At 32.8% G+C, this 13,830-nt stretch overlaps 2 protein-coding genes across 5 annotated transcripts in view; both read left to right on the forward strand.

Moving 5' to 3' along the window:
- Positions 1-232: 232 nt before the first annotated feature.
- LOC108742898 (riboflavin kinase) lies at positions 233-1,237 on the forward strand. The gene has a single exon (XM_018478256.1). The coding sequence runs from the start codon at positions 578-580 to the stop codon at positions 1,025-1,027; it is 450 nt and encodes a 149-aa protein (XP_018333758.1). The 5' UTR covers positions 233-577; the 3' UTR covers positions 1,028-1,237.
- A 10,844-nt stretch (positions 1,238-12,081) lies between these two features.
- The window catches only part of LOC108742897 (oxytocin receptor-like), a 93,277-nt gene continuing 91,528 nt past the window's right edge, over positions 12,082-13,830 (forward strand). For 3 of the 4 annotated variants that reach the window (XM_018478252.2, XM_018478255.2, XM_018478254.1), the window contains exon 1: positions 12,082-12,327. The gene's annotated coding sequence lies outside the window, so the exon portion shown is untranslated. Of the gene's footprint in view, positions 12,328-13,118; positions 13,244-13,830 lie in introns of those variants that run through there. The other variant, XM_018478253.2, reaches the window with a different exon arrangement.

Consider the following 13,830-nt stretch of genomic DNA (forward strand, 5'->3'; position numbering starts at 1 on the left):
AATTCACCCGGGAAAATTTTATAATTCAAAAAATAATTGTAAAAGTAGTATCTCATAAGTCTAAATGAAATGTCGTTGTTGTTTGCCTATTAATTTAATTGTTTGCAATAAGAAAACGTAATATCGTTTGTCTAATAGTAACATTGTAAATCATGTAAAATAATTAGTAACATTTTATTACTTGCAGTTTCCATTACATTAGTACTTTAATTTTTTTTGTTTTAAAAAGTAGTCACGCCGCCACCTCAGTTATTTGCGGTCACAAAGGTCGTCGATAACAGTTACTGTTCTGATAAAGTTTTTACTACATAGATAACTACTAAAAATTGTTTTCAGTTCACTTACTCTGTTTTCGTCTTTTGGAACGTCCAACATGATAGCTTCCTTATAAATATTTCGCACAATTGTTTATATTTTTAATAGCTAACTTTCTAAAATTTTACGTTCGCTGACAACGCGTAGTGCGCCGGTTCAAGACCTCGTTCTGGATCTCTGCCAGCTGTTTCGACGCAGGATCGTATTCAAAAAAGTTTATAACAAGACAGTGACGTATTAAGAACGGATTTACTACCAAATTATGTTCATACAGGGATTGCCACATTTTTCAGAAGGGAAAGTAATTAAAGGTTTTGGAAGAGGATCTAAAGAATTGGGAATACCCACAGCAAATTTTCCTGACGATGTGGTGAAGGATTTTCCGAAGGAGTTAGGTACAGGGGTGTATTTCGGTTTTGCTTCAGTTAATAACGGACCTGTTTATAAAATGGTAATGAGTGTTGGTTGGAATCCCTACTATAAAAACGTGCAGAAGTCTATGGAAACCCACATTTTACATTTATTTGAGGAAGATTTTTACGGGAAAACTTTGAAAACCGTTATTTTGGGTTTTATACGGGAAATGAAGGATTTTAGTTCATTAGATGAGTTAATTGCAGAAATCAGAAATGACATTAAAGTTGCTGAAACGGAACTGGAAAAACCTGAATATGTCAAGTTTATCAATCATGATTTTTTTGCTGAAAAATGACTTAAACATACAATTTTTGACGTTTCCCTATTCAATTTACGTACCTATATGTATATGACAACAGTATTAGAGTCTGTTAGTTTTTATTCCACTTTTTACTGTAATTAACAGATTAAATTATATACCTATGTTAAATTTTCAGTTTGGTTAACTTTGTCAAAGAATACGTAAAGCATTTGTAAAAGTACCCAATAAAGTTTTTTTATAATATTTATTTAGGTGTATTTATACTAATTTATGTTATGTATTGACAAATCATTAGCAATGTTAATTAAAATGTAAAATGAGCAAAAAGTTTATTTAGTCAACCCTTCTTTAGCACATAACTATACATAAAAATCTATTTATATCCGAAGGATTTCTTTAAATGAAAAATTGTGCCGGTAGTTCGACAAGACGCTAGCTTTCCTACTTCGAAAAATTAAAGGAATATATTTTAATGAGTCCCGATTAGGACGATCACCTTACCAAATTATTACTTAACTTTGCTACGATAATAAAACTTTTCGACAGGGACACAAAGACTACATACACATTTCTTTGCTAAACTAAATTGAAAAGTTTGCTACTTAGTTTATAAATAAATTTGAATGATGGAAAAATCAATACTTCTACATTTATTCCCCTAAAATATATAAGGGATTTTTAGTATAATTTGAAGCTGTTTTTACCTCTCCCTGTGGTAACAGCATTCCCAGATAACTGGGTATTTGACTGTTCTTTTCTATTTTAGAAACTAATATTCTACAGCGGGGTAGTTTTTGTAGTCGTGGACCACTCAAAACTCCAGAAATGTTACGGGCCCTTTTCGAATAGAATTGTAGAATTATTTTGTGCTAACCGAGCGCCCGTTTCAGTGCAGGAAAAGTGAAACAAACAGTTGGTATTTTAATTATTATCTTAATAAATAATGAAATAATTTGTAGATTATCCTGATACCTACTCATGACATGGACATGACAGAAACTCTGCCCTAGAACGTTGAAAATTAATTCGTAAACCGAAATTAGACTATCTTGGAAATTGACAAAGATACAGGGTTGAAATAGTTATCAAACATATTTGTCACTGCTCAGTATTACTACAGGATGTGCGAGAATGATTAACAGTATTTTTAAAAATTCATAAATCATATATTTTTGAACTGATTTCAGAAATACTGTCGAAAATCTCTCCATTTACATCAATATATTTCATTTATCACATTAAATTTAATCATTTGAATTAAAGATAATTAAAACAAGGGTATCAGTAGGTAATTATCTTCAATTCAACTAGTACGGTAGTTTCTATGATCAACTTTATTTAATCATTTGAATTGCTGTCAAACAAATTATTACTTTCTGTCTTACGTTATTGGTGTTAAATTTCGCAAATAATCACTTATTTTTTATGAAAATTGAAAAGTGAATGTAGAATTCAGACTGCCAATGGTAGATGCAACCTTCATAATGTTTTGAAGGTTCTAACGAAGTAGAGACCTTAAATTCTGTTAAAAGATGAAGTCATTTATTTAATAATATTTAACAATATTTAAATATATTATCATTATTTCTTACGACAATTAAAAATTTAACACGTGTTTTAAAGTTGTTAATCAATTTAAAAATTCAAAAAAAAAATAGTGCTTGTTAAAGATTAATTCTAACAGTGATGATATCTAAATAAGTAAATATTCAAATGTACACAAAAGCATAATAATAAATTGTTAGAGCTTATCAATTTATCTATCTGTCTCGCGATAAATTTTGCGCGCAGACAACTTGAAGTTGTATATAAAAAAAAGAGTAAGCTAGTTCCTGAAAATGAATAATTAGTACAGTTTTCAAATATTTTACTAAAATAGAAAAGGGTTAGTCTTTTAATAGTAATTGTATAATTAAAACAATTTTGCATTATGTGTGAAAAATTGTACGTTAGTAAAATTTGTATAAAAATAAATAAGAGTAAAACAAACATACCGGTATGCAAGGGAAGAATAAGCAGAAAAAGAGCGAATGTAAAGATAAGAGATGAAAGATTAGAAGAAGTGGCTGATTGTAGGTATCTAGGAAGTCAATAAAAAGAAGTCACTCCTATGCTCGCGAACGGTTAATTTGGAAATTTGAAAAATATTGTTAACGGTGTATGTTTGGAGTGCGGCGCTGTACGGGTGCGAAACATGGACGGTGGGCGCGCCAGAAAAGAAAAGGTTAGAAGCGTTCGAAATGTGGTGTTACAGGCGAATGATGAGGATACCGTGGATAGAGAAGGTTAGAAATGAGAGATATTAGAAAGAATATGAGAGAAGAGGACTCTATGGAAGTCAATAAGAAATAGGCGAGATAGGTTAGTAAGAAACCTTCTCAGGCATGAAGGTCTAGTCAGAGACATATTAGTGGCAGAAACGGGAGTTAGGAGGGGTAGAGGTAGACCTAGATTAGATTACTATTCGCAAATAGTTAAGGATGTGGGTTGTTCTAGTTTTAGGGAAATGCTAGATTAGCTCAGGATAGGAAAGAGTGTAGGTACGTGTCCAACCAATCTTAAGACTGACGACCTTATGATGATGAGAAAGAGTTTCAATCTCTGTGCTGTAGATGAGTGTAAACCTATGTTGTTCTTTCTTGCGTTTCATAAATACAGATAAAAGAAAAGTAAATACAGTGAATTTTGAAAAAGTTACTATTCTACTAACTAGTTTATACAACGGTCCCTGGTAAAATAAAATAAACAAAGGTCATTTCAAAAAAAGCGGTTGGTTTTGCCAGTTGATGTTATGAAACTATAAAAGCGATCTGTATGTTTATTTTTCTTATATTTGAGATCGTCTACGGAAGAAAGACGTTTACATACTCCTGAAGGGACATTTTTAACCCCGTATCTGCTACAAGCAGACAAGAAAAATGAAACTTATGTTAGGGTTCAGCTATTCATGGATGAATAGGTTTTTCACTTTAAGTAGGTATAGGATGGAATAGTTGAAGCATGTATTTATGAAAGAGTAAATGTTACCTTTATTGGTTCCCTTTTTTTTTAAATGTATATTATCAAATGTAGAAACGTCCGAAATTTCATCATCACTACTTTGCTATTAGTTTAAAAAAAATATATTTGTTCGTTCGTTATCTTAAGGTAGTCTGTGGTGAATGGAAGTTAAAGCAATTTCACATTAATGTCTAACAATTATATAAATACCCGATTAGAATTTTGAGTGAGGTGCAGGTAGGGTCCGTAAGTGGGTAGCCACACTAGCTCTTCTGGGCCCAATGAGGTTGACCTCTAGGGCAAGGAAGGGGCATATAACGCCTTGCCGNTTTACTCTACAGCTTTTTCTGTGATCAGAGATAGTGATAAAATTATTTCACCAGAATGAACAAATTCCGACAGCTAGAAGTACATGATATCCATTATATATAGAGAATACACGTAGAAGAAAATCAATAGGTTTCTTCGATAATAAAATTTATTATTTGGCGAACGTGTTGAGCAAGAAGAATAGTGTATTATCCACTGATCGTGAAATAGAACAAAAGATAAACACCCACAAAAAAAAAACGAAAACAGAAGCATGCAGGTATCTACAAAAAAGTAAAAAAAGGATTAATATAAAGCACATGTTTATATAATGCTTACATAACTCTTTTCGTTACTATCAGATATCCGAAAAATGTTACACATTAATTTTTTTAAATAGTCTAGAATAAAATCCTATTGTTGTTTATTAATAAAATTGTTTTATTGTTTACTGTTTTTAACTTAAAATTAATTAGATCAATGAATTAATTAATTCGTGTATTTTATATCTGAACTGATAATATAAATACGCATCGTCAACCGAACATCCTGAAATTTGGTATACACATTGCCCCAGGGGTACACAAAAGCACATAGGATGCCTTTTACTTAGAAAAAATACTGTTCCCGATGGATAGAAAAAAATTCGTTTTATATGGACGATTTCACACATTAACTACTCAATCGATCATCATGAAATTTTGTAGACACATTGTCAGAGGTACAAAAAAGGACATGGGGTACCTTTTATCCAGAATAAAAAATGCTGTTCCAGAGAGATAGAATGTCTACAATTGTAGGTGGTCATCGATGATCATTGAGACGTATTTAGGATATCAACGATTTAAAACATCAATACGAGGTTCTAACTACAGACGTTTCGTCATGATTAACAGATCTTTAGCTGCTGATAACGACCATGATACGGAACCTATTGAAGATGCCAATAAATGATGATTACAACAAAATGTGTCTACAACTAAGAAAACGACCCGGCAACTGTTGTAAGAGGAATTCTCCTAAATAAATTAATGTTCCTAAATACGTGGGCGCATATTATGTAATGTGCGTCGGTTATGTAAACAGTCTTTTTCATTTTCTGTAGGATACCATTAAAATGCACAAAAAGGAGCGGTGCGACTTCAAAGTAAAAATTTTTACCAGAACAAATCTAGTTAATTGCTCTCATTTATATTATACAATATGCACGAGTATTACTAACAGTTATTCTTTCTTCGTCCTCTGGTAACTTCATTAATTACGAATTTTTTAATTTTTTACATGAGGTAGTTTCGAAAATAGAGGGCCCAGAACTTGGAAACTACGTCATTCTTAATAGGATTTCGATATATTTAGCCAAAGATTTAACTTGCTAATCTATTCTAGATTCGTGTACAAATGTTAAACTCGATAAGATACCTAGACATCAATTCCTTAGAGGTTAACTGAAGAAACGTCAAAGAACGAATGCCGTAGGTTGCGATCAATACCGGCGGAACATTGTCCTTATTAGAATTGCGATATATTCAGAGAGAGATTTAACTTGTTAATCTATTCTAGATTCGTGTACAAAAAAAACAGCTTTATGAAAATTTGTTTCGTATAGTTTCTCAAAATGATTATGCCTTATTGTAAAAAATAGTTCTGGATGTACATACACCTATTAATCTGTGGAGGTTGTTCTTTAACCCGGCCCCTTCACCAATTATTTGAGTTTAAAAGATTATAATTTATGACAATTGTATAAAATTTTATACTATGTACTTACCTACTAATGTTGAAAATGCTAAAGATTTAAATATATTTATCATGTCTTTCTATACATACTATCATATACCCATCTATAAACTAAAGAAATTATTATTAGGTACCTAAGTAAAATTACAACCACTAGAACATAACCTGGTAAGTACCATTTTCATTTGTTTTCTTGTTTGTTGTTGAGTTATATCCTGTATCTGTATGAAGCATCCTCAAAGCTGATAATTAATTTTAGGAAATGCTTTGTTGTTATTAACGGAAAGGACATAATACCTGGAAATTAATATCTGACAAAGCATTGCAATTTAATCAAAATTAGCAAGAATTAGGGCATTAAAATAGTTGTGTAGTTGTATGTTGATATCGCACTTAATTTTGTTTGAATGTAATATCGCCAAAAACAACTTCACACAATTTCTCATAAACCAATTAAATAAGTGTAAAAACGGAGCAAGAATTAAAGCTGTTAGATTCTACCACCTAATACTCATTCGGTACTATTTTACAATTTATTATTCCGTTATCTGTCTTTTCTGGTAGGAAGACTATATTGAATCTCTCTTGAATTTTCACAATGTAGCTATTTGTCTTTCTGAAAGTAGTGGATGAACTACTAAGTAAAGAAAGCAGGAGTATTATTGCACTAATGAAAAGACAAAGCTGTAAGCTCCATAGATTTATGGTATTGCAGACTTAAAATACGTCTAAAAGAACGCAAAAGCTGTTTTACTTAAAAGAAAAAGATTAGGTATATATACAAGCGACGCAATTATCAAAGGAAAACTATAATTTTAATGATAATTTTAAATTTTCCTTAAACAAATTTAATAATAAAATTAAAAATAATAACGTATTATTTGCATGTAAGCACTATCATTTTGATGTAAGATGTATTTGTCTTTAAAAAATTAGTTGCCATAGAGGCCTTAATTCTTCGAAATCAATTCGTATGTAGGAGGCAGACTCGCACCTTATTTTCTTCGTAAAAATACAATAGATTTGAAAACGTTTGAAGTACCTAAACATATTGTGTTTATTTATCTTGAACTTATTGTCAACATGCTGTCGAGACGTGAAAACCAAGTCATTAGTGGTAAAAGAAGAATTGAGTCGATCTCAATTCAACGCCTCGATTTATGGCCTCTTTTAGCACTACTACGGTAACATAATTGTGGAAAATTTCCTGAACCGTAGCAGTATTAGAAGAAAATATTGAAAGGAACACAATAAATTCTATCAAAGAATGATATTTGTGTATGTCATTACGATTTAGAGTTTATAAATAAAAAAGGTGACGTTGTTCGTATACAAAAGCGAAACACAAAGGCGAAAGGTAGAAGAAGTTTCTCTAGAAGTATCTACTGAATCTTGAGCCTTTGACAGAATTCAAAGGTTCTTTTTTTTGTTTGCGTAGGTATTGGGGATGTTTGTTTCTAACGAGTCCTTCGTATGTCTACAGGTTGCTTTTTTTCTTTAAAAAATATAATGAATGTGTAAGAATCGCAATATTTAAGTATAATGCTTGGAATTAATTGAACAGATTTTAAAATTCTTCGAAGACTAGACAGTTGCAGTATCCTTAAGCTATTTACCTGTTTAGTTCTGTCTACCGTAGACGTTAAGAATTTTGAGAGAGAAGACCGAAATACAGGATAAGGAATGGGTCCATTGGGGCTTACCATCGCCGAAGAAATTCAAGATGCAACCATCAGCAATTTTTGAGGCTACAATTTTAGCAGATTTCCTGCAGAAACGGGTCATAATTACATGTGCTTATTACACCATTTTAATTATGTCAGTTAATATAAGAAAAACGTTGGGGAAGTCACTCATAGATGTTCTTCTGCATCAGGATAATACATCACTCAGTCAAAGTCCTCCACTGCAAAAGCTACAATAATAAAGACGGTTTTCAAATTAGTCGAGCATCCGCCATATTCACCAGATTTGGCTTCTAGCGAACACCGATTGTTTCCAAAACTTAAAAAACCCTGATGTATATTGAAAGGAGGCGTTAGAAACGCTAGAACATCGATGGTAAGAAAGTGTTGAACTTAATGGTCACTATGTTCAAACATAAATGTAAAATATTTGTAAATTTGTTATTGTAAATAGACCAGGTGCGGAGCCCTCGTATGTGTAAATACAGAATATAAAAAAGACTTGATGTAGTCTTTCTGGCCAAATTAGTCATTAACATTTATGGCATCTAAAAATCTTATCACTACCACACATCTGGCGAGGCGGGAACAGATCGCTAGTATAATGTAAAAAGATATTATTCTGAAAATGGCTTTTTGGTTACGACTCAATCTAATCGTCAAATAATAATGTACTTATCCTGATGGATACAATACAAATAGATACCGTATAACATAAGGCTGACTGAACGGATCGGTTGTAACGACAAAAAGATGATAAATCATTCGCCTGTAACAGGCATTTCAAACAAACTCGATATTACTAGTGCAGTTATTGTTTCCGAAATTTAACAAAGGGTTGAAATGTTGTAGAAGCTCGCTCACGTTAAAACAATGTCGCAAGTTTTTCAAGATAGCTGCAGTGTCGCTAAATAAATTAGTACGGTAATGTTGTGCCTGATTACTTACAAAACTTTAGGGATTATAATTGAACCCTTCTTAGTTAAAGTTCAGGGAAATTATGTCTAGTTAAAAAGTGCGGCGGACTTTAGAATTTCAACATAGAATGGGAAAATTTATAAGTATCTATCAAGTATTATAGTTTACTAAGTAACTGAAGTTTCGGCTGTAAGCTTCTTTTCGTTTCGTTTGCTTTATGAAATTTTGCTTTTTCAAATGTTTCCCCGCATTGTGTAAAAATGTTGCAATTTCTGTAGAGTACTACTACAGGTATTAAAATACAACACAGTGGTATTACTCCTTCTAAATGAAAACAGCCATAGAAGTAAATAGTTTTAATGATTTTACAAATCCTTTTCAAAATTATAATAAGTATGAGTATATTTCGTAGCGCCTAGAGAAAAGTTTTCATTGTATGCTTATATTAGATAAATAGCTTTTCTTCGCGACTTCACTCGCAGAAATGAATATTGTTTCTCCATAAAACCTTTTAACTCCCAATTCACCCTTACAACGTTTTAATTTTATGTGATGTCGCCATCTTAGATTTCAAATACAAACGTAGCAACAAAATTTCATCTTTAAGGGTTCGTTTTTAAAAAATTGCCAAAACACATATTTGTTTAATTTCAACAATGAGCAACCTTCGAGTAAATCCAAGTACAAATAAAATATACCCCATGGAAACGTTGCAACCTCTTTTCACTTGATTAATAATATCAAACAGCATATATACCAAGTTTCAAGTAAATTCAACCACAAATAAAGTATGTCCCAAACAAAAATTGCAACACGTTTTTACCCCCCCCCCCTTTGGAGGTTGAATTTTTTAAAATGTCGAGATGTCATTCAGAAATTAAATGAGAGACGATTAAGACCAAGTTTCAAGTAAATCTGACCACAAATAATATATGTTCCATTTAAACATTGCAATCCCTCTTCGCCACACCTCCCTCCTAACAGAGATTGAATTTTTTAACCAGTTTCAAGTAAATCGGGCCAAAAACATACATGCAATCTTTGCGAATCCCTTTCAGCTTCCTAAAGATGTAGAACTTTGTAAAATGTTGAAATAGGTATGTATTTCACTAATTTTATATGAAAAAAACATTAAAGCCAAGTTTCAAGTAAATCTAAATTCGTTGCGTTTTCTTATACCACTTGTTTTTTCCACGGCAACGGGATAAAAAGTATCCTGATTCTAAGCTACCTCTACACCAATTTTCAGCCAAATCGGTTCAGCTGTTCTTGAGTTATAAATAGTGTAACTAAAACGACTTTCTTTTATAGGTATATATAAGATATGTCTAACGTGAATTAAGAGCAATTTATAGCAATGGGAATTTGTACGATTTTCTGTTATCTACCAAGCATATGAAGAACACGTACCAATAAGTAATGTAAATCGTTTGTGACTTACAGATAGTCGAGAACTAGCCAATCAATTCAGTTGTTCATCATTACTATCTAAAGTCTATTGTCATTTATCGGAAAGGTGATCAATCCCCCCTCTTTAATCGCTGGTCTCTTAAATATAACGGCATCGATCAAAATAGTTGCTAATCAGGAGGACCAAATGAGAATAGATCGCATGCTTTACATAGATAGAGTCATGTCTCCTAGCCTAAGCAGAGAATGAGTTCCTGGGTTAATTTTGCAGTATGTGGACCGGCGTTGTCATGAAGCACTTCCGCATGGTCTTTTTTCCTCTAGTGCATGAGTTTATCAACTACATACTATACAGAAAACACTTTCTTGGGATTAACATTCGGTTTTACAACCGATGACAATGGTAATGGCTATTCTTCGTTTAGAATACTCTTACAAAATGTGTACCGAGAAAGCAAATTCATGTACCAGATGTAAACTCCTTGATTTTTGTTTTCTTCCATCAGTTTGTGAGGAATTCATTTTCTTTTCTTGTGTATCATCATTATAAGGTCGTCAGTCCTAAGACTGGTTGGACACGTACCTCCACTCTTTCCTATCCTGAGCTAAACTTCGCATTTCCTTAAAACTAGAACAGCCCACATCCTTAACTATTTGCGAACAGTAATCTAATCTAGATCTACCTCTACCCCTCCTAACTCCTGTTTCTGCCTCTAACATGTCTCTGACTAGACCTTCATGCCTGAGAAGGTGTCCTACTAAGCTATCTCGCCTATTTTTTATTGATTTCCATAGAGTCCTCTGTTCTCCTATTCTCCCCAATACCTCTTCATTTCTAACCTTTTCTACCCACGATATTCTCATCATCCGCCTATAACACCACGTTTCGAACGCTTCTAACCTTTTCTTTTCCGCCGCGCCCACTGTCCATGTTTCGCACCCGTACAACGCCGTGCTCCAAACATACACCTTTAACAACGTTTTTCGAATTTCTAAATTAACCGTTCGCGAGCATAGAAGTGACTTCTTTTTATTAATGGCGACACGACCCTGCGCTATCCTCTACTTTATATCCCTACTACACCTTCCATCATGACTTATCTGACTTCCTAGGTATCTAAAATCAGCCACTTCTTCTAATTTTTCGTCTCCTATCTTTAAATTCGCTCTTTCCCTACTTTTTCTTCCCTTGCATACCAGTATTTTTGTTTTACTTTTATTTATTTTCATACAGTACTGATCTGTCAGTACCGCTTCCATTTTATTATAGCTATCTCTAGGTCCTCCCTGCTAGATGCTAATACTGCTATATCATCTGCAAATCTAAGCATACTAATCGTTTGCCCTTGCACATCTATCCCTACAATTGTACTGTCTTTAGTGATGTTAATGGCGTCTTCGATGTATAGATTAAAAAGTAGCGGTGACAGTGTGCATCCCTGTCTGACTCCCTTCCTAATATTTACTTCTCTACGTTGCATCCCTATCTGTATAACTGCCTGTTGCTTTTTATACAAACTAAGTATAACTCTTCTATCTTTGTAACTCATCCCTACATTTTTAAGTATATTTGTATCAAAAGCAACAAATTCAGACTTGCAAGACTTCTTTTGTTAATTCTTATGGCCTATACATAGGATGGTTAGCGTTGAAAATATGTTGGACTGCGAATTAATCTTTAAAACGGTTAAATCTAAAATGAGCCGTATGTTCTCTATACCTAATTGAAATGGCTCCTTTAGTTTGCCCAACGTACAAATTAAATTAACTTATAAACTAATCAGTATAATAATTATGAGCTAGTTTTTCCTTGAAAATGCGTTCCATCTTCTGTTAATTATTTTATTCATGCGCTTCAGTTTGTTTCTACTACAGGTCTTTTGAAGTGTCAATTGAGATTAAACTGATACCCCTAAGTGATGCACTTTAAAGCGCCTGCTTGGTTGTAAGCATCGCTATCGGCTCCCCTTCTGCTATATAGGAAATAGAAAATCGCTTCAGTTTTTCCGCGACTCTTCGTAACGCAACGTCTAACGTTTCACAGTAAAAAATTGCGGTAAAACACACGCGAAACGCGTACATTTTGAGCCGGGCACCCAAAAGTTGAAATTGAAAAGTTGAACACTTAAAAGAGCAGGTGTTTGTAGCTGTTAAATAACTATTGGTTGCTTCGGGAAAACAATCAACCCCTTCACTCTCGACAAAGTGAGTCGAGGTGTTTTCTCTAAAAACTTTTTGCCAAAGCAGTTATGAGTGAAAGTAATTAAGAAGGAGGTAAGCTACTTTGGATTATTAATTAATTTTAAGGGTTTGGTTACAGTTTCGATAATGTACCTATCAATCGTACGTAAAATGACAAAACGACGAAGAAAGGAAAAGTGATATTAAAAGTTCTTGTTCACGTCGATTACAATTAATACGTGCTACGCATTTCGATTTACGATTAAAGGGTAGAATTAACAGATTAAATGCAGTATTTGCTAATTATAAATGGCACTATTAACCCCAATACCTTGCCGTAAATAATTCTATTACGTTTCAATTTTTGTGTATAAGTTGCGATGTACATTCTAAGAACTTTACTGTTTGGGTTTTTCTTTGCGATATACTCCATGAAAAATTAAATGAAACTAATTATCTCTGAACTGTCACTGTTTATATTATTTCAAATCGTAATCGATTTTATTAAAGACAAGTCGTTTTATTTGTTCGTTCTATTAGTTGAGAACTTCTTGTTTCAGTTCAACAACATTTAAATGATTTACAGTAGCACAACTTTTTATTGTAATACGTATGTTGAAGCATCATGATAATTTCAAAGCATAGTGTAGAATTGAAAAATGCATCCAGCGATGATAATTCATAATGATGGTACAATTTAATAGTTACGAGCGCCTGCTTGATACGAAAACTATTATAGAAAATGAGGGATTACTTTACTTCATTCTGTTCATAATCACATTCAGTTTTTCCCCGACTCTGGTACAGCGCACGCGGTTCAATACGCTTGAAATTTACGAGAACAGCGACCGAACGATTCGCTTAATAAGTTTTCGGTTACAAAGAACTTTAGTTTGAACAGATTAACCACACAACTGATGTCTATGATAATCTTTTTTAGAACAATAGTTGTCAGTGGGTACAAACTATAGAATTGTTCTTACTTCCTAATTGGGATACATATCTAATGGTAAGTTGATGAATATTTATCGTGATGTCTGAAATAACTGTATGTAAAATGGATACATTAAGGCGTTTTTAGAAGATTTTACAAGAAAATCCAAATAAAAGTGTAGGTATACCCACAATAAATTTGTTAACATTTTTTTTGTAATTATAATCATGTTTTTTAATTCAGTATTAATTATTTTTTTTGGACAAAAATACATTAATTGATCGTATTTATGTATGAACTTTTAATTACAGAGGGTATAAGCAAATCGAATTTGTAGCTAAGAAACCTTTAATTTTCAATTGTCCTTAATTGTTGGTTAATTATGAATCAAGCTGTTGAATATCATTTACACTATCGTTAGATGAATATATTACGTAAAAAGTTTTTAACAAAATATTTTATAAAATGTAGCATCGTGCTACAGATGGCGTTTACTGCGCCATTTGTAGTATTTTCTAAAACGCACCGTTAATACAGCAGGTAATAGTTGGTCTGTGTTCTGTCGGAGCTGCCTACGACGCGCTGATGAGATCCAAAAAGATCGAAATCGCGATCCGCGTCTGGCAGTTTCGACAGAATACAGACCACTTCGAATTATTTTA

Source organism: Agrilus planipennis, unplaced genomic scaffold, assembly GCF_000699045.2.
Source record: "Agrilus planipennis isolate EAB-ADULT unplaced genomic scaffold, Apla_2.0 scaffold375, whole genome shotgun sequence".
Taxonomy (NCBI): Eukaryota; Metazoa; Arthropoda; class Insecta; order Coleoptera; family Buprestidae; genus Agrilus; species Agrilus planipennis.